Raw genomic sequence first — 21,826 nt, forward strand, 5'->3', positions numbered from 1 at the left:
AAAGTTTTATGCAAATTGGTTAAAGTGTTTTTGAATTAACCGGTAAATAAGAAATATCTGAGTTCAGCCTAGTTACATTAAATGGGAGATAACTCTTCTCTTTTTCGCGGGAATTTAAGATGGAAAGTGAAAGTAGATTTTTTTCATTTTCTGGAAACAATATTGAACTTTGCACTTTTTTTTTTAGAAATATGTACAAGAAGAAGCAAAAGAGAAAGAGACAAGTATATTAGTCACTGTTGCAGTATATTTATCAAATGAAAATCTAACATTCCGTTGGTCTTTGAAATTGAGTCAGGTAAGCCATGCCAAGTCAGTATTTCCAGGGATATCATTTGTATCCTAAACATCTTTTGTGTTTTCGGTTTACACTTTTCCTTAATCATCAATGTGATTTCACCCAGGGAAGTGAATGAAGTTAAATGTATTTAGCTACTGGTGTAATAGACCTTGTAGCATTTATGACCCCATTTAGCAATACTGATCAATATAATTTATTTTGAACAATAGATAATGATAGACAAAATATATTATCTATATGTCAAATATCTTAACTTACACTTTATACAATTTTATTTGCTTTAAAAAAACAAAACAAGTTGCCTTCTTTAAAAAAAATAAGGAAAACAATACATGACATATTAATTGGAGACCGCTGACTGGTCACCAAATATTAATTGCAGCTGAAATTTTGTTTGCTCTTGATTTGAAATATTGACTCGAAAGAATAGGATAATTAGAATATGTAATTCATCGGTGTAGATTCTAAATTGAAAGCTGCGCTGGATAGTTGTCAATATAAAGTGTATGTATATTTGGCTTTTTTTTTTATAAAATTTAAATTTGAGGTTTGGCTTTTTAATTTTTTTCTGGGTGGAGTACATCATTATATAAATCCTAAACTAAAGAGCAGCACAAGGCCACCAATGCTTCTCTAATGCCTTGTTTACACGTACCTTTAATTTGAATTGAATTCGAATCGAATTCGCTAATCGCGTTCACACTCTTCTTTTTTTCATTCGAATTGGCTAATTCGAATTAACTAATTCGCATTAGAAATACGTTTTTGTTAATCCGAATTAAAAGTTAACGTCGTTAGGACAATAAAGCGAATTTGACGCGCATTCCAATTCAATTAGAATTGACGTTAGGACGTTAAACGTTTCGAATGCGAATTAAACTAATTCAAATTAGTTAATTGGAATCGAATTCGAATTACGTGTGAACTCAGCATCAGTGTAGTACCACTTTCTAGGACTTATTAAACACAATACTTTTCGTTAGAGGTGGTTCCTTTTATTTCTAAACAAACTCAGGATTATAACAATTATAAATAGAAAAAAATACCCTTGCATGAGGTGCAAATTTTAAGGCCTCCTGATTTATCTATATGGAAATTAATTCACATCTTCCCAGGATTACTTAAAATATACCTGCATAACAAATAAACAAATTGTAATCCATGTTTTACTGTAATAAACCACCTGTTTACGATTTGTACTCTTAGTTGAAATAACCAATCAATACACGTAACTGTTATTATGTTTATATCTTTACCGTTAAAAGTATTTAACACATTCATTCCGGAACACTCAAATTCTCATACAATGTGCAATAGATTTTAATAATTTACCAAATTAGTTAAAAGTACTTTATTTATGAAAATTGAAAATTGTATGAAAATATGAAAATAACGTCTCTTAAGGTGGTACCCAACACCTTCACTTAAAACGAATTGATCAGAAAAATTACACTGGTTATATAGCAGTTTGACAAACACTAATTTTGATCATTGAGAAGCTTAATATTTATTCCCTTAACAGCACAACGTAATTAAAACGTTTAGCTGATTTTACAGGGTTATCTCCCTGTAGTGTTAGGTACCACCTTAAACTATTTAATCAAACCGATAATACTTTACTGTACTTTATCTATTTTATATCGTTTTAAAGCATTCATCTCGCATTCAACATTTACACATCGGCCTTTTCATTCTAAACAGTCCTTCTAGGTAAAATAATAAATATCTGGACTATTAACGTATAATTAGTAATAGAGAAATATAACTGACCTGAATACAGAATATAGAAAACTAAGCAATAAGGCCAAATAAAAATATATGTGTGGTTCCAGTAACCCTACCGTCCCTACTTTTTCGGCTTAAAAATAGCCTACTCTAAAGATTTTATTGTCATTTTTCATTAAGCACTGTTAAAGTCAGAATGTTGCTCCCATAGACTCAATGTGAAAAAAAACATAAAATAAAAAAAAAAATCCCTACCTACCTTCCCTAACTTTTTTTCAGATGTAACTGGAACCACACATACTTTTTTATTTGGCCTAATATAAGTTCAGACTTAGAATTTTATCAAGTACATATGAATATAAAATTGAGAAAGGAAATGGTGAATATGTCAAAGCGACAACCACCCGACCATAGAGCAAACAACAGCCGAAGGCAACCAATGGGTCTTCAATGTAGCGAGAATTCCCGCACCCGTAGGTGTCCTTCAGCTGGCCCCTAAAATATGCATAATAGTACAGTGATAATGGACGTCATACTAAACTCCGAATTATACACAAGAAACTAAAATTTAAAATCATACAAGACTAACAAAGGCCAGAGGCTCCTGACTTGGGACAGGCGCAAAATTGCGGCGGGGTTAAACATGTTTATGAGATCTCAACCCTCCCCCTATACCTCTAGCCAATGTAGAAAAGTAAAAGAATAACAATACGCACATTAAAATTCAGTTCAAGAGAAGTCCGAGTCTGATGTCAAAAGATGTAACAAAAGAAAATAAATAAAATGACAATAATACATAAATAACAACAGACTACTAGCAGTTAACTGACATGCCAGCTCCAGACCTCAATTAAACTGATTCAAAGATTATGTCTTCATCATATGAATATCAGGTACAATCCCTCCCGTTAGGGGTTTAGTATCATACTATCATAAAATATATGAGAAGAACATAACCCGTGTCATGCCAACAACTGTTTTTTTAGAAATAAATGTGTTTAGTTCCGATGCAAAGACCCTATCAGTGAATCAATGTTAAATCCAAAATATGCAATCTTTAATGACCTGACAACAGTATCGTAACTATATCCCCTTTTAATAAGTCTATTTAAAGGTTTTGTTAGTTTCTGAGGAGAATACTGACATTTTTGTGCTTTATAAAGAATATTTCCATAAAATTTTGGATGTGAAATACCTGAACGTATAAGATGTCTGCATGTTGAGTTATATTTACGAATTATTTCCTTATACCGGTGATAAAATTTAGTAAATGTTTTGACCAGTTTGTGATATCGAAAACCCTGGTGTAATAATTTTTCAGTAATACATAAATTTCTCTCGCTAAAATCTAATACATTGTTATATACACGAGCGAATCGTACAAGTTGAGATATATAAACACCATAAGATGGTGACAAGGGAACGTCACCATCTAAAAATGGATAATTAACAATAGGAAATGAAAAATCATCTCTTTTATCATAAATTTTTGTATTAAGCTTCCCGTTTATGATATAGATATCAAGATCGAGGAAAGGGCAGTGGTCATTGTTATCATTAGCTTTATTTAAAGTAAGTTCTACAGGATAAATTTCTTTAGTATACATACTGAAGTCGTCATTATTTAGAGCCAATATATCATCCAAATATCTAAAAGTATTGTTAAATTTTTGTATCAAATGTTGTTTTGATGGGTCTTTGCTAATTTTAGTCATAAATTGTAACTCATAACAATACAAAAACAGGTCCGCAATAGGTGGTGCACAGTTAGTCCCCATTGGAATTCCAATAACTTGACGATATACGGAATCTCCAAAGCGAACAAAAATGTTATCAAGTAAAAATTCAAGTGCATAAATAGTATCAAAGCATGTCCAATTGACATAGTTCTTTTGTTTATTGCTACTAAAAGAGTTTGAACATATGTACTCGCATTCCGACTTTTTAAATGCCCAGTTAATTAGGGATGTGAATTTTTTCTTAATAAGAATATGAGGCAAAGTGGTATATAGGGTAGAAAAATCAAAACTTTGAACAGATTCAAAATCACCAATATATGCATGCAATTTATCAAGTACTTCCAACGAGTTTTTGACACTCCAAAAGTAATTAATTCCACTATTTTCAAAGGCCTTATTTGAACAATTTATTATCAGGTTTTTTATTGTACCAAGTGTACTAGTAAGTAAAACAGACAATTTAGTAGTTGAACAATGGCTGGAAGATGAAATAAATCTATATTTGTAAGGTTTTTTGTGCAGCTTCGGAAGCCAGTACATAGTTGGGACTTTCATTGTGTTTGGTTCTGCTTGTAAAGAAGTAACTAAAAGTTTATGTTTGTTACAGATGTCGTTTTCTGAAAATGAAGTCAGTTGGAATGTTGGTGAATTCGTGATTTCCTTTTGCAGAACCTCTATATAAAATTTACGTCAAACAATAATGATATTATTAGCAGCTTTATCAGCCGGGACAAAAACAAATTCCTTGGCTAGTTCTGTTAGTTTATTTTTGATACGCGAAATAGGGTTTTTATAGTTTTTGTTGAGGGTAAAATGTTCTTTAAAATGTTGTATTCGAATATCAACTATCTTCATTACTGAATTAATAAAAGAGTCCAAAGATTTTTTGTCAGCTTTTTCCCGTTTTACCCATTTCAAACAGTAGGCGCGGAGTGAGTCGTTGATGATATTACGACACTCATTCCAGTTAATAGTTGACGGGGGACGATATTTAGGTCCTTTACTGAGGAATGATTTTAACTCTCGGTCGCGAACGATGTTAAGGTCTCCTGTTATAACATGGGAAATTGGTCCATAGGTGTATTCTGAATTACTGCAATTACACGACATAGGTGTATTTTCAGTGATATTTACATCTTTACACAATTGGCTATAATTAAACACATATTTTCGGGTAGATTTCTTGTAAATATAACAAATGAGAGGGAGTTCAGTATTATCAAAATATCCAGGAATTTGGTCTTTAACAGAATGGTCGTTAAAAATACCGGCAATATTTACAAAATCAAAACCTTTATTGACATATTTTATTTTAATAAAATGTTTTTTATGATCTTCAGGGCGATCAATTTTTGGAAACAGTTTAGAATAACAATATGCCATTATAATTTGGACAATTTCATACTTAGGACTGTAATATGAAATTGTGTTGCAATCCTCTAAAATTTTATTTAATTTATTTATAGGTAAAGAACAAAGCTTGGTTAACAGATAATGTCTGCCGTTGTTTTTTGAAATGGAAATTAGGTCCGAAATATTTGTATGGTTGGTCCGAAATTTTCTTTGATTGCGATTTTTTCTGCGTCCATGAGAACGATTTTTACGAACAGTTTTAGAAACTATATCCAAAATGTTAACAGAATCGGTTCTTGATATATTGCCAATTCCCATGATATTATCATTAAGACCGAGAGGGTAGACTGTCTGTAATTTTTTAATCCAATTTAATTCATTTATTTTTCGTGATCGTACAAACTTGGAATGAGATTCACCAGGCTGCTTATTTACTACCACCAGTATATAGAAAGTGATGACCAGCATAAAAGAACAAAAGAAATATAACGCGAAAATATAATGACCAATAGAAATAAAGAAAGTGTGCGGTTCACTGAAGCATAAAAAGAAAACCTTTGAAGTAAACTACAGTCAAACCAAAGTTACCCAAACTACCGCCTAGTAAAAAACGTCATATGTCAATAAGTCCAACTGTCAAATGCGTAAATAAAATGAACAAAGCGTATATACAGACTAATCAACTAATTACAATCTGTAATTAATATACTATACCTTTTAATTAATCAATATAAGTCATATGATATACAAAATACAACACTATAAACTAAATATAAAAATATACACAATTACTGTAAAACCTATAAAATACAGTCTACCACATCAGAATCATGAATCGGCATTATAATTCTTGACTTTTACACCAAACTATAATACCTGAAGTAAAAATGTTTCAAATATAATGATAAAGGCTGTAAAACAGCAGCTAGCTAGAGCATACAATGCAAGAAATATTTCTATACTGTAAATTCAGAAATTATTGCATGCATTTATTATTGTGATTTTGTCATTTTAAACTTAAATGCAATTTTGTCATTTTAAACTTAAACGCAATTTTAATTTTTATAGTTTTGAGAAAAATCCTGTTTTATTCATTTGAAATATTTCACAAAATTCGAGTTCAAATTATTGTGTTTTCAGCTCTGTCGCATTTTTTGCAATAATAAAATCATCGCAATAATTTCTGAATTAACAGTTATGACAGTATAAAATTTAAAGTAGAAAAAAAATGATATAAGTACTATTTTTTTTTGCCCATATTTATTTTCCTCTTATGCATCACATTTACTGCCTAATGTTTTCATATTTTGTGAGCCTTTAGATTGATTTTTTTTAAAATTCACTGTGTCTAAACCACACCGGCAAAATTTGTTCGGACTCGATGGTATCTAACATCCGGCACAATGACGGAACATTAATTATCTTTTATTTTTTTTTATGATATCGAAGAATACATATACATATACAACTATTTTCTATTGTGAGATGCAATATTTTCTACAACTGTTCTATATTAACGGAGAAATAAGTCAAAATGCATGTCAAAATGACGAATTGAGTGAACCTTGCCTCGAAATTGTTTAATTTCTCGTTAAATTGTTCACATTGTACGGAAAGAAAGGTACATGAAGATAGATATTGACACGGAGATTGCAAATTTAGTTATTATGAGCATCTCCATAATTGTATCTCTGTGTATGAAACGAAAGAAATGGGTCATGTCAAAATGGAACTGGCCGGTTTCGTCAATGTATACAACCCGGTTTCGTCATAGATTTCAAAATGCATAACCTGGTTTGGTCAAATAAAAAAAATCATAATCGCATTACATTATAATTGATTATTTAACTTCAGCGTTCAAAAGGAGTTTTGTGGGTCGTTGGAAAACAAGTTCGTTCACCGGACAACGGCTTATTATTTATATGAGTCTCAGATTCAAATAAATAATCAGCAAAAACTTGAATTCCTACTCTTATAGAACACAAATATTTTAATCTACTTTGCATTCCGAAATTTTTTAACAGCATATTGAGATTAAAGCTCTTTAAATATGCGTTTTCTATATGAGTTATGGGAAAATATGTTGAACATGTTTAAACTTGAAATTAAAGTTTACGGTCTTAAAAATCGAAACACACAATTGATATGTGATTTTCTCGCACAAAAGGATGGACACCTTTATAAGTAATCTAATCATTCTATGTATGTAATCGTTTCTACAATCGTTAAAAATAAATCTTCTTAAGGATAAACGTTGATAATAAGACAACTGTATATGCATGCATAATCGACATAGAAAATGAATGTAGGATTACAATTACCATGCATTAAAATAATTTTTTTTTATCCCTTATTGTAACTATACTGCTATGTCCAAATTAGTATAATAGTCTCAGGTCATCGACAAAATTCAATAATAATTATTTTGTTAACATTACTAAAAAAAACGAGTCTGTACTGTCGCCGTTGTGTTATGATGATCGTACACTGACGTTGGTCAATATATTTTGACAATATATACGGACAGACGGATTCAGTTTATTTCAAAGTGGACGTAATTCGAACAACTTTTACATACCGCCGAGCGTAGCGAGTCGAACAATATTTTGATTATTTTTTGCTTTACAAAATCGTTAAATCAATATAGTTTTGGCAACCAAAGGTGGGGTCGGGGCGTGCAACCTATACGTCATCTAGATTCGCCACTTATCTGATAAAGTGTATACCGAATTAAAATATTGTAAGAAATGAGAAAGCAGGGACACCCGGGAAATCGGATTATGTGAGTTGGATTATGTTTATTATAATAAATGCCGAATATCAAGTTCTTTTTATCGATTTCTATACATTTTTTTCAAATATATATAAAAGTTATATAAAAAATGATAAGGCAGACAAATATACAAATAAATCAACTTGGCCGATATCCTAATAAAACTTATTGACCTTTAATTACGAGTTTTTTTTTCATTTCTTTGCGTTTTTACACGCCTGTCCCAATTTTGACAGGACGTATTATTGTATACACCCGTCTGTCCCTCGGTCCGTCCGTTCCTCCATCTATCAGTCATTCGGTCCGTCCGTCTGTCCGTCTATCTATCCGTCTGTCCAGCATAAACATGTCGCACCGTAACTTCAGGACAGCTTATCTTAATAAAAAAACAACAGAAGATTTAAAAATGTCTATCAACATGAAAAGTTCATACAAATTCCAAGCGACAACAACCTGACCATAGAGCAGAAAACAGCCGAAGGCCACAATGGGTCTTCAATGAAGCGAGAAACTCCCGCATCCGGTGGCGTCCTTTAGCTGGCCTCTTAATAAATATTTATACTAGTTCAGTGATAGTGGACTTCATAGTAAACTGCGAATACATGTATATTTATTATATTTAAGGGATAATTTTAACTATGATACAAGTTTTGGCACACATCGCGCATTTACTATACAGGCTCTGTCATCGGACGAGTTAAGGTTTTTTCATCATTTTTTATTATTTGTACTTTTGTTGTACTGTTTGTGTCAGCGACAACACTTTGACTCAGTCCATTCCCGAATCACACGCTTGTAATTCCATAGTTGTCTTTGGTTGCTTTATACCATATGCGTTTTGAACATAAAATAGGCAGGTAGTTTTCTTGTTTGAATTGTTTTACATTTATAATTTAGGGCCCTGTTATAGCTTGCTTTCATGCAGTTTGTGTGTTTTTCTCATTGTTTAAGGCATACGCTGACCTAGAATTGATTAATTCAACATAATTTTTGTGTCTAAAAGAAAGTTGTCTCATTGTCAATGTTTATGAGATAAGTGGTTACCGTCACTTCTTTTTAATAAGACCTAGATATAAATGACGGTCATGTTTTGCAAACCAACTTTTATTCACATTGAAAATAAAAAACTGTCAGATATTGTTTTCGAAAGTTATCTTAAAGTTTCAATTGAATTTAAACTGTACAAAAAATGAATTTGAACTGTAAAAATAAAGTGAAAAACATGCCTATGAAAATAAATGTGCCTACCAGAAACGGGGAGAAAGTTACAAATCTCACTGCTATGTTATGGATGCTTAAGTGTGAAAACTCTCTTTAGTGCGCAAGTAACACAGTATATATAGTACCAGAAAATCTGGCAGGACTGCATGCATGATTAATTTGTGCAGAACAGTATAGACTATAGTCGGTTTGGGACTGTTCGTCAATGATTGAATGCATAAATGTATTAATAATTGATAGTAATTATTGTAAACTAAGTGTATATAATATAGTATAGTAAATTAAAATTATGACACAATCAAAACACATCCTTTTATTTTTCATCTTTACATACTAATATTATAAACAAAGAAAATATAATAATGTTACAAAATAATTAGATACCAGTGTTTGCTATTCAGTATTTATATTCCATTTAAAATTAGTTTGAAGTTAAGTGAAATAAGGGATACGCCTTTCATTAGGAAAATGTGTATTATCATAATTAACTATGTCCAAAAGTGCCCGTTTAAAATAGATTTTAACACGCTAAGTTTACTTTACAATAAATATATATTTAAATTCTCGAAAGACAATGTTCAGATCCGTGCCAAAGTTTCTTTTCATAAATTGTTTGTTAAAAAAAAAACAAAAAAAAACGGGTGATATATATAGACGAAACCGGGTGATTGTGTAGTAACAACATTGACGAAACCGGTTTATTTTAATTTGACATGACCCTTTTCTTTCGTTCCATACACAGAAATGCAATTATTGAGATGCTCATAATACTAAATTTGCAATCTCCGTGTCAATATCTTTCTTCCCGTACCTTTCTTTCCGTACAATGTGAACAATTTGACGAGAAATTATACAATTTCGAGGCAAGGTTCACTCAATTCGTCATTTTGACATGCATTTTGACTTATGTCTTCGTTAATATAGAACGGTTGTAGAAAATATTGCATATCACAATAGAAAATAGTTGTATATCTATATATATTCTTCGATATCATAAAAAAAATAAGAAAATAAGGAGAAACCTAGCTTTCTTCTGTCTATTTATGTTCCGTCATTGTGCCGGATGTTAGATACCATCGAGTCCGAACAAATTTTGCCGGTGTGGTTTAGACACAGTGTGTAGTTGAAAAAATCAAGCAAAAAAAAAAATTAAGAAATATTTAAATTTTGAAATCACTAGTATTGAGGAACACAAATAGATTGGAACATATAGAATAAGAGCAGTTGCATTACAATTTATATAAATATTTATATTTATGTTTTCTAGGATCCTTTAAAAAGGAAGTAGTTGACTCTTAACATTCTTTCAATAATGTTTACCTGTCCAAGTTGTGGAAGTGAAGTCAAACAAGGACAGAAATTCTGTGGAGAATGTGGGTCAAAAATAGATCTCAGTATTTATTTAAAGACTGCAGTTAGTATTTGCCAAGGACAAAAGAGTGATGGAACTCAGTGTGGGACAGAGTTAACAACAGCAGTGAAATTCTGCCCAGAATGTTCCCCACCAGTACCAAAAGGTACTAGACTTAAGTTTTTAACTAGTGACACACCTCCTGTTTTATGTTGAAAAAAATTGTAAACTATATAAATTCACAGTTATAGGGAATGGCTATTGTCTAACACTAAGACATCATCAATATATAAACCATTGGTATATATGTAATTATTTTAACCCTAGAACAAGTACTGTATGTTTAGAAAGAAATTAACAACTTGTTTTGACATTGGATATGTCTTAACTGAAACATGATTTAGTTGATATAAAAAAGAAGATTTGGTATGATTGCCAATAAGACAATTCTTCACAAGAGATCGTTCCCCAGAATGAGCCTTTTACCATTTTCATTTAGTTATCATTGTTAGAACCATTTACCAAAATATGTTCTATTAAGAAGTAATGTATAATTTCAGATATAAATGAGCAAGTAGATAATGATGCTGCAGATGGATCAGTCGAAGGACCTACTGACAATGCTTCTCTTCAGCATGTTCAGGAAAGTATTAAAATTACTGAAGAGGCTGTCAGTATATTAGATACTAAAGATCCTCAGACACAACTAGATAGTTCACAACCACAACCAAATCCAGCAAATATGCAAGGAGGACAAGCATCCCCAGACAGTTTACTACCAAATTCAGCAGATATGCCAGGAGGGCAAGCATCAACAAACAGTTCACAATCAAATCCAGCAAATATACCAGGAGAACAAGTATCAGCCAACAGTTCACAACCATGTCAAGCAAATATGGCGGATGGACAAGCATCAACAGCTAGTTCTCAACCAAATCCAGCAAATATGGCGGGAGGACTAGCATCAACAGACAGTTTACAACCAAATCCAGCAAATATGGCGGGAGGCCTAGCATCAACAAACAGTTCACAACCAAATCCAGCAAATATGGCAGGAGGACTAGCATCAACAGACAGTTCACAACCAAATTCAGCAAATATGGAGGGAGGACTAGCATCAACAGACAGTTCACAACCAAATCCAGCAAATATAAAGGGAGGAATAGCATCAACAGACAGTTCACAACAAAATCAAGCAAATATGGAGGGAGGACTAGCATCAACAGACAGTTCACAACCAAATCAAGCAAATATGGAGGGAGGACTAGCATCAACAGACAGTTCACAACCAAATCCAGCAAATATGGCAGGTGGACTAGCATCAACAGATAGTTCACAACCAAATCCAGCAAATATGGCGGGGGGACTAGCATCAACAAACATTTCACAACCAAATCCAGCAAATATGGAGGGAGGACTAGCATCAACGGACAGTTCACAACCAAATCAAGCAAATATGGAGGGAGGCCTAGCATCAACAGACAGTTCACAACCAAATCAAGCAAATATGGAGGGAGGACTAGCATCAACAGACAGTTCACAACCAAATCAAGCAAATATGGAGGGAGGCCTAGCATCAACAAACAGTTCACAACCAAATCCAGCAAATATGGCAGGTGGACTAGCATCAACAGATAGTTCACAACCAAATCCAGCAAATATGGCGGGGGGACTAGCATCAACAAACATTTCACAACCAAATCCAGCAAATATGGAGGGAGGACTAGCATCAACAGACAGTTCACAACCAAATCAAGCAAATATGGAGGGAGGCCTAGCATCAACAGACAGTTCACAACCAAATCAAGCAAATATGGAGGGAGGACTAGCATCAACAGACAGTTCACAACCAAATCAAGCAAATATGGAGGGAGGACTAGCATCAACAGACAGTTCACAACAAAATCCAGCAAATATAAAGGGAGGACTAGCATCAACAGACAGTTCACAACCAAATCAAGCAAATATGGAGGGAGGACTAGCATCAACAGACAGTTCACAACAAAATCCAGCAAATATGGAGGGAGGACTAGGATCAGCCAACAGTAATATAGCCTCTAAGATTCAACAAAATGAATCCAAGCTGATTGAGAATAAAACCAATCTAACACAAAGTTTGACAGGCAACCAGTCTGGTAAATCATATTCAGTAAATAAACATGGATTGGAGTCTGTACATTCAGAGGAACCATCAAGTTAGTCTGCAGTATATATATTTTACACTTTCAATCACCATTTTGATCTCACCTGATCCAAAGTGCTGATGTGAGCTATCTCCATCCCTTAAAATTTCCTCATCCTTCGTCTATCTTCTTTGGTTGTCATCCTCCAAACTTCCGTGAACTAACTAAATTTTCTCTGAAACAACTGCCTCACCTAATTCGAAAGCAAACTTCATGTTGGTATTTATTTGATTGCGAACCCAATTATACCTTTCCATAGATTCACCTGATATTTACCTGTCCATTTAAACTTTAGGCAGTTATATTGTCCCATCTAACAAATACAATAGGTATTGTTCTCTGTGTAGTTTATTCACTCAGACCTTTAAATTTCTTGTAAGAGAAATCTATCACTCATTGATTAATATACCTGAGTAAAAAGTTTATCTGCTAAATAGATAGAAATAACAGGTCTACCATTAAAAATGCATGGGATTTTGTGTTTATTCAATTTTAAAAATATATTTTTATGCCCCACCTACGATAGTAGAGGGGCATTATGTTTTCTGGTCTGTGGCTATGTTCGTCCGTCCGTCCGTCCGTCCGTCCGTCCGTCCGTCCGTCTGTGGTTCCGTTCGTCCGTCCAGGTTAAAGTTTTTGGTCAAGGTAGTTTTTGATGAAGCTGAAGTCCAATCAACTTGAAACTTAGTACACTTGTTGCTTATGAGATGATCTTTCTAATTTTGAAGCCAAATTAGACTTTTGACCCCAATTTCACAGTCCACTGAACATAGAAAATGAAAGTGGGAGTTTCAGGTTAAAGTTTTTGGTCAAGGTAGTTTTTGATGAAGCTGAAGTCCAATCAACTTGAAACTTAGTACACTTGTTGCTTATGATATGATCTTTCTAATTTTAATGCCAAATTAGATAATTACCCAATTTCACGGTCCATGGAACATGGAAAAGGATAGTGCGAGTGGGGCATCCGTGTACTTTGGACACATTCTTGTTTATCAATCTGTTCAAAATAAACATGTGTCCCATAATTGTTTTCCCTTCTCTAACTTAAGTTTGCCTCAACCAAATGTTATGAAACTTATACACAATGCTTATTTCAAAACACAGATTTTTTAGGGATCTTGAGTTATGCCCCTTTATAAATGGAATAATTGCTAAATCTGAGGTTTCTGTTCACTAACTTTAATTTACCTCAACCAAATTTTATAAAAACTTATACACAACACTAATTATCACAATAAAATTGTCTTAAGGTGGCTTAGGTTATCTCCTCCATCTTGGATTTTGAAAAAGCAGAATACAATCAGTCCAGATCTTTAATAAAATGTGCAGATTTTGAGAGTAGTTTATAATTCATATGTAAGACTTTCGTGTTAATAAATAATTATGTGATTTATCATATTTACGGCTGTATTTTACAAAAAAATGATTTTTTTATTTGATTTGCTTTTTTTCAACTTTGCCACATAAGGGGATGTAACTTTTATATAACTCAGAAAAAGTAACTTTTATATTAGAATGTGTTGTGAATTTACCCATATTATTGTGCAGCAAGAAAACTAGTCCGGTCACCCCATTTTTGTTGAGCCTGCCACTCTTGTTGCAGAAAGCTCAACATAGGGATAGTGATCAGGAGGCGGTGGCAGCGCTAGCTAACTTCCTAAAAGCTTTATATTTTAGAAGGTGAAAGTCCTGGATGCTTCATACTTTGTATCATGGATCAGTGAACAAGGTTAAGTTTTGGTGGTCAAGTCCATATCTCAGATACTACAAACAATAGGGCTAGTATATTCGGTGTACATGTCCAACTGGCAGGTTTCATCTGACCTTGACCTCATTTTCATGGTTCAGTGGTTATAGTTAAGTTTTTGTGTTTTGATCTGTTTTTCTTATACTGTATGCAATAAGTCTACTATATTTGGTGCATGAAATGATTGTAAGGTGTACATGGCTACTGGTAGGTGGCAGGTGGCATCTGACCTTGACCTCATTTTCATGGTTCAGTGGTCAAAGTTAAATTTTTGAGTTTTTATCTTTTTTTCTAATACTATATGCAATAGTTCAACTAAATTGGGTGTATGGAAATATTTATACCCCCGCTTTAAAAAAGGGGGGGTATACTGTTTTACCTCTGTCTGTCCTTCCGTCAGTCCATCAGTCCGTCCCATGAATATTTTTCGTCGCATTTTTCTTAGGAACTACAATACAAGGATTTCTGAAATTTGGTTTCAGGGTTTATCTAAGTCAGCTATACCGTGTGATGCGTTTTCAGATTGATTGCTTGACAACTTCCTGTTTACCGAACACTTGTATGATTTTACACATGATAGCCAAGTTGAAAATCTTTGTCACATTTTTCTCAGGAACTACAATACAAGGTTTTCTGAAATTTGGTTTCAGGATTAATATAAGTCAGCTATACCGTGTGATGCGTTTTCAGATTCATCACTCGACAACTTCCTGTTTACCGAACACTTGCATATTTTTACACTATTAATATTATCCACTTGCGGCGGGGGTATCATCAGTGAGCAGTAGCTCGTTTATTATCTTTATATCAGTTGCGCAGGTTTTATTTGACCTTGACCTCATTTTAATGGTTGATTGCTCAGTGGAAGAGTTGTAAGCTGTACATGTCTGCCTGGCATGGTTCATCTGACCTTGACCTCATTTTTATGGTTCACTGGTTAATGTTTAGTTGACTTGGTTAATGTTAAGACAGTTGTAATAAAGCTTTATATTTAGGACTTTCAACATAATATCAATGATTAGTAAAGAAGGCGAGACATTTCAGCGTGTGCACTCTTGTTTCTTTTTCTTATCTGGAAGCATATTATTAGAGCTATCTTCTCATATTTTATCTTTGAATTCTATGTCGTACTTTTTTTTATCACAAGCAATTGGGTTTTCCATCCATAATCTATACAAAATCTGTCAACATGCACAACCTGTAGAGAGAAAATAGCCCAGTGACCCATCCTTTTTGTTATATTTTTGAAAAAGGCATGATATAGACTACATTTGACAAATTATTAAAGAAATCAATATTGTGTCTATTTTTGCCCAAACTGTTCAGGGTTGGACCTCTATGGTGGTATCCGGCTGCGCATAATGAAGCAACTTATTTATAAAGTTATATGTTTGCATTTTATCAGGAATTTATTATTTTTTGCAGAAAAATTCAAGTCAAATACAGAATCACCAGAACCAGTTCAACCTACAAATGCTAATGCTAGTGGACAACAGCCACCAGTATTTGGTGGAGCAATGCAGGACTTAAAAAAAGAGGATGTTCAAGAGGGTGCAAACTCTGAGTTGCCTTCAAAGAGATTTGAGGGCTCTTTTATTTTTCCTGGAGGTAAAACTATTGAATCAGGAGATTATAATCAAAATAATAATGGATCAAAACAACAGAGCCATGAACAACAGCAGACTATTGGTCAATCACAAAGTAATGATGGACAAAGGTTAAGCAATGATGGGAACCAAAGTAAAGACGCGGAAGATAAAAATGGTCATTCAGAGGATACTGGTAATAAAGTCCAAGCAGTAGGTAATCAAGACAACAAAATGACCCAAGAGGACAATAGTGCAGATACATCTGATAGTGATAGTTCTGAAGAGGAGGTACGAAGAGTACAAGGAAATAAGAAAAGGAAAAGAGGAAAAAAGAACAAAAAGATAAAAGAGGATAAAAAGAAGGAAAGAAAAGAAGAAGGTAATAAAAGAAAACAGAAAACTAAAGACAATAAAAGCCAGAATGAGAATTTGTCTGAAAATTGGGAAACAGACAACAATGGTTCTAAGACTACTGAAACACACAACACCACCAGTGCAGCAGAAACTCCTGGAGGAAGCGAAACTCATGGCGGAAAGGTTGGTTATTTGATGCTTAAATTCTTTATTATTGCATTATAGGCTAATTAATTCACTAATTACATGTATTATGACAGTACACAGAGCATGCAGATAACTTTATTTTATACAGAATTCTCAACAAATATGATTTAAGTTAAAATGTCAAAAGAAACAACATACAATTGTCAACAATGGATAAGTTTCTATACTATATCTTCAGCCTTACACATTTCCCTCCTATTGTGATTTATATACAAAATTAGTTGTACTTTTGCTGTGATTTTCTTTTTTTTTTGTCTACTTGCTAATAAGAAGGCAGCTTTTGAATCATAGAACGATTTGAACATAGTTTTATTCAGATTTATTTCTCATAGCAAGATGTGTATAAATATATTCATTCAGTAATATTTTTTTCTTGACATTTTCTAACAATAAATTTGAGAATGGAAATGGGGAATGTCTCAAAGAGACAACAACTGGACCAAAGAGCAGATAACAGCCAAAGGCCACCTCTGGGTCTTTAATGCAGCAAGAAAATCCTGCACCTGGAGGTGTGCTTCAGTTGGCCCCTAAACAAAAATTTATACTATTTCAGTGATAATAGACATCATACTAAACTCAGAAATATATAAAAGAAACTAAAATTAAAATGATACAAGACTTACAAAGGCCAGAGGCTCCTGACTTGGGACAGGCGCAATAATGTGGCGTAAGAAACACATCTGATGAGTAAAGTGAGTAGAATTAGTTCTAGGCAGTGTGACTAATCAAATATTCTTTGGAACATAATAAAGCATGTTAGCATGTGTGCACACATTATTCAAACAAATTATTTCTAGTTATATTCCTTTTCATTTCAGAAAGAAGAAGGAAGAAAGTCTTTCACTTTTGCAGATGCAGCTTCTTCAAGGTAAGGCTATTGAATATTTAAAAGTTTAATGAAGGGAAAGTTAATTTTATTTGGAGATATTTCTGATTTTGATGAAAGGAGTAGGTTCGGTAAGGTCCTAAAATGGCCCCCCTTATTAGAGTAAATTTCAAATTAGGATTTATTGTCCAATATCACAATAAATTATAGCTAATAAAGTGACAAGATAGGAAAAACAGCCATTTTGTTGAAAATTTACGTACCTGCGTTTTATTATGATGTCACAAGTTGTACTTGTATTGATTTTGAAATGAAATGGGTAAATTTCCATAGATTATTGGAAAAAAGATTGTTTCAAAGACAAATTTAGGAAGAACAAAACACTACATTTATACATAGTATTACAATTATCTCGAACTTCTATGGTTTCAGAGGAGTTGTGACTCAATGAAATTTGTCTCTTCCTTAGAAGTATAGATTGTTTGATGAGAGCAATAAACACTTTTAATTTTTGTGTCCCCTATATGGCTTTTATGACTTTAAAAGCATTGGTGTAGTAATCATTAAGAATTTTTACTTTTTCAGTACTAAAGAGCCTCCAAAATCAGCAGAAAACAAGCCAGGATCAAATAACTTTATAGATGTATGTTTCCATGCTATTATTTCACCAACAATATTGAACCCTCAAAAAGACCATGTGGTTTTGGCATTTGAGAAATATGGAGGTGGATGGGGTAGCAAAAAATACAAGTTAAAACTGGAAAGGTATTAATAAATACTATAAATTAGAAACTAATTAACTATCATAGAATAAATCTTTAACTGTTTTTTCAGTGGAAAATAGCAGTTATATTTTGAGTTATATGGCGGCTTTCATCTGTTCGTAGTGCTCAAGCAAATTGTTTTAATTTCATATATTGTTTCTTGTCTTTACTGACTAGAATAGAAAAAAAAGTGTTTTGGTTTAAGGATCACCCTACAGTTTCTCTTGCTTTATTGGAAATATAAGATATTTGTCTGTCACTAGATAATAAAATTGAGACATATATCTGTGTCAACCTTTTATTTATTATAAGAAAGTGATTTAATTACTTTGTAGCCCTCGATCAGATGGATACACATTAGGAACAGTCACAGTTGGATTTCCAAAGTATATGCTAAAAGGATATTCAAGTCAAACATTTTGGTATAACTATCGTGTATATCATGGAGGCACAAATAATGGGAATACTTTTGAATACTTTTATCAAAATGGAGAAGAAATGACTAAAATTGGATATTTCAGAAAGTTGTGGGTACCTCCAGAATACTTTTCTAAAGGTAAGTACATGTATAACCCATTTTAGAGGGCATAATTCATTGACACTTTAGTGTGGCATCACTTTATTATTGGCAGGATATCAACATTTCTTTTACACTGTATCTGCTATTGAACAGTAAAAATTCAATGTATAGGGCTTTGTTTCTGTTTTTGTAGAGTTTTTTCTATGACATTGGGAAGAAATGCAAGACATTCTGATGTAGTCTCATGAGTCAAAAGTATATAGAATTACTGCACTGTTGATAGAATTATAGCCGTGTTTGTTTGCAATTTACATGTTCAATTCCCATATATCCAGTTATGTCAGCTATAAATTTTACAATTGTTTTTCTTGTAATTTTGGCTTATTGCAACACATTTAGCTTTAGAATCAGTTACCAGCATTTTCAAATTCAAATTGATGATGGGAACAAGTGTTTTCCATGAAAATACTGCAATCGGTCAAACTCAAAAGTTATTTCCTGAATTCCTCGTGGCGAAAAGGGAGTGTGGACAATGTACCAGTGCAAAATATACAAGGCTAATTACGGTACCCAGGCCCTACATTACAAAATCCCTTGTCAGAGTAAAACTTAAAAATTTACAAACATGTTTAATACATAACTACTTATTGGAGTATTATTACTATGTAAACAATTTGGAATAGCTATTTATTTTTTTTAATTGGAGATGTATAGGAGGGGGTTAAGATACCCTGACAATAGGTGGGGAGCAAAATGGCCTAGAATTTTTTTCAAACATCTTTATATGCATAGATCCCAACTATTTATTAGAGTCCTGTTATCAAGTGTTGTTAAAGATTTATTAGAGATTCACTATATTATTAATTGCAAAATTGAATTGTGAAATCGGAGAAGGCCTTTCTAGTAGGTATTTCTAGTTAGCTTGATAACTGAAGCTGATATTTCCAGAAAGTGGTTTGATGTTATTTTTCTATATTTATATTATAATCATTTCAGGTATTCACCATTGCTATGATGGAATTGTTAGGGAGGATCCGAGATTAGGAAAAGGCATTTGGGGTAGTGTGAAAGAATCAGTTAAACATTTCTTTGGAAAGAACCAGTATGACAAGTTACTTCAAGAAGAAACAGAATTTTCAATATTAGCATTTCAACCAGCCTGGCAGTTAAAGTCTATGCAATCTGATGGTTTAAATGGAGAAGAAATGATATCAAAAATGAAAGAGATAAACGAAGGGCTAAGGAATGTCTGTGTTAAAGAAATTAAATTGATGTTTGGTGGAGCTTTTGATTCTGTGTTTTCTAGTGTGAGTTAAACACATCCTTTCTTTTAGATTTGCTTTCTTTTTAATTTTTTTTCTAAATGCCAGTCTTTACAGCAGACTTTTTAACCAGATCTACTATGGACGGCTGTGAAACGGTGTATGTGCATAAACTTAAAAATACTTTGAGGAAATCTTTTCAAATTTAGATATGTTGTTTCCGATGACTAAATGAAAGTGAATTTCGATTTTCACAATTTTAGTTATTATAGATGTTGTGTTGCACACTTTTCTGTAGCACAAAGTGACACATAGATTGATTTTTGCCCCTCCAAAAATTCATTTATTTTTTTACCTGTTTTGGGGTCCAGATGTGCAAATATCAATTTTATTTTAGGAAATCTAGTTTGCTGTCACTCTTACAGCCTCTTGTTCTACTTTGAATTTATCATTTTGTTAGCTTGTCCTGCTCAATAGGCCATATAAGCTATTGCAATTATTTAATGTCCATTTCTTGTATTCTTTTGATGTCTTTCGTCTTCATTGTCGTAAACTTTTTTTTTAAATTTCTTCTCTGTAATCACTTGATCAATTTCATAATCTAACATATACACTGTGTTTTAGGAATGATTAGAACAATATTCTTTCCTAATGGCACCAGCCTCTTAAAAATGAATGAATACAGATAAGTTATTAAATTCAATTTTATATATGAAGTTGCATTATTATCAGTGGAACTCAGATAGACAACTTTTTCAAGGCCCTGTCCCTAGGTCATGGTCCAGCCACTTTCAATTTATAAGCCTTTTTTGTTGAGCCTGCAACTTTTGTTGCAGAAAGCTCGACATAGGGATAATGATCAGGTGGCAGTGGCCGTGGTGCTAGCTAACTTCTCAAAAGCTTTACATTTAAGAAAGTGAAAGACCTGGATGCTTCATACTTTGTATATAGATGCCTCATGTTACAGAGTTTATGTCTGTTACATGTTCATTGTCCTTGATTTCATTTTCATGGTTCAGTGACTACTTGAGAAAAAAGTTAAGATTTTTTGTAATGTTAATTTCTCTCTTATTATGAGTAATAGGATAACTATATTTGGTATGTGTGTACCTTGCAAGGTCCTTATGCTCGTCAGACAGTTTTCACTTGACTTTGACCTCATTTCATTGACTAGTGAACAAGGTTAAGTTGCCTGGCATTATTTATCTGACCTTGACTTCATTTTCATGGTTCATTGGTCAACGTTTAGTTTTCATGGTTAAGTCTGTTTCTTAGAAGCTATAAGCAATAGATCAACTATATTTAGTGTATTGAATGATTGTCAGATGTACATGTATTTCTTGTTTTGATATGACCTTGACTTCATTTTCTTAGATCATGTTAAGTTAATGTGATAGTTGTAGTGAAGCTTTATATTTTGGACTATCAACATAATATCAATGATTAGTATAGAAGGGGAGACATTTCTGCGTATGTACTCTTGTTAATGTTAACTTTTGCTTGCTCGAGTCTTGGGAATCTAGAGAGATTTTGTTTGCCGACTGGCAATATTGGGGAGTGTGAGCATGCTTACAAAGGTTCTTTAATAACTGTTATATTTAGGTGAATCAAAAATAGAATGTTTTCATTGTGCAAATATTGATAAGCAAACAATATTTTTTAAAGGTTTTATGTCAACACTTACAGACAGTTATACATGAGTTAGATGTAGTGAGCAGACAAGAACTGACTGATGAAGCTAAAAGCATGCGTTTACTCACAGCAGTTACTCTAACACACATTATATGTGAATATGGAATCAAATTAGAAACCAAAGAAAGAAGAATGTTATGTGAAGCTTTGTTGCCAAGACCAGATTTTGAAAACAAAGTTTCTCAAGATGTTGAAGATTTGCAAAGTTTTCTGCCTAAC

At 32.9% G+C, this 21,826-nt stretch overlaps 1 protein-coding gene across 1 annotated transcript; it reads left to right on the forward strand.

The window, feature by feature from the left end:
• Positions 1-52: 52 nt before the first annotated feature.
• Positions 53-20,835, forward strand: LOC143081087 (uncharacterized). Its single transcript, XM_076257323.1, has 9 exons — positions 53-298; positions 10,380-10,629; positions 11,024-12,598; positions 15,819-16,519; positions 17,362-17,411; positions 17,955-18,134; positions 18,469-18,689; positions 19,650-19,960; positions 20,752-20,835. Exons 2-9 carry the CDS (start codon positions 10,425-10,427, stop codon positions 20,833-20,835), a joined length of 3,327 nt encoding a protein of 1,108 aa, XP_076113438.1. The 5' UTR covers positions 53-298; positions 10,380-10,424.
• Positions 20,836-21,826: the final 991 nt, after the last annotated feature.

The sequence above is a fragment of the Mytilus galloprovincialis genome, chromosome 6, assembly GCF_965363235.1.
Source record: "Mytilus galloprovincialis chromosome 6, xbMytGall1.hap1.1, whole genome shotgun sequence".
Taxonomy (NCBI): Eukaryota; Metazoa; Mollusca; class Bivalvia; order Mytilida; family Mytilidae; genus Mytilus; species Mytilus galloprovincialis.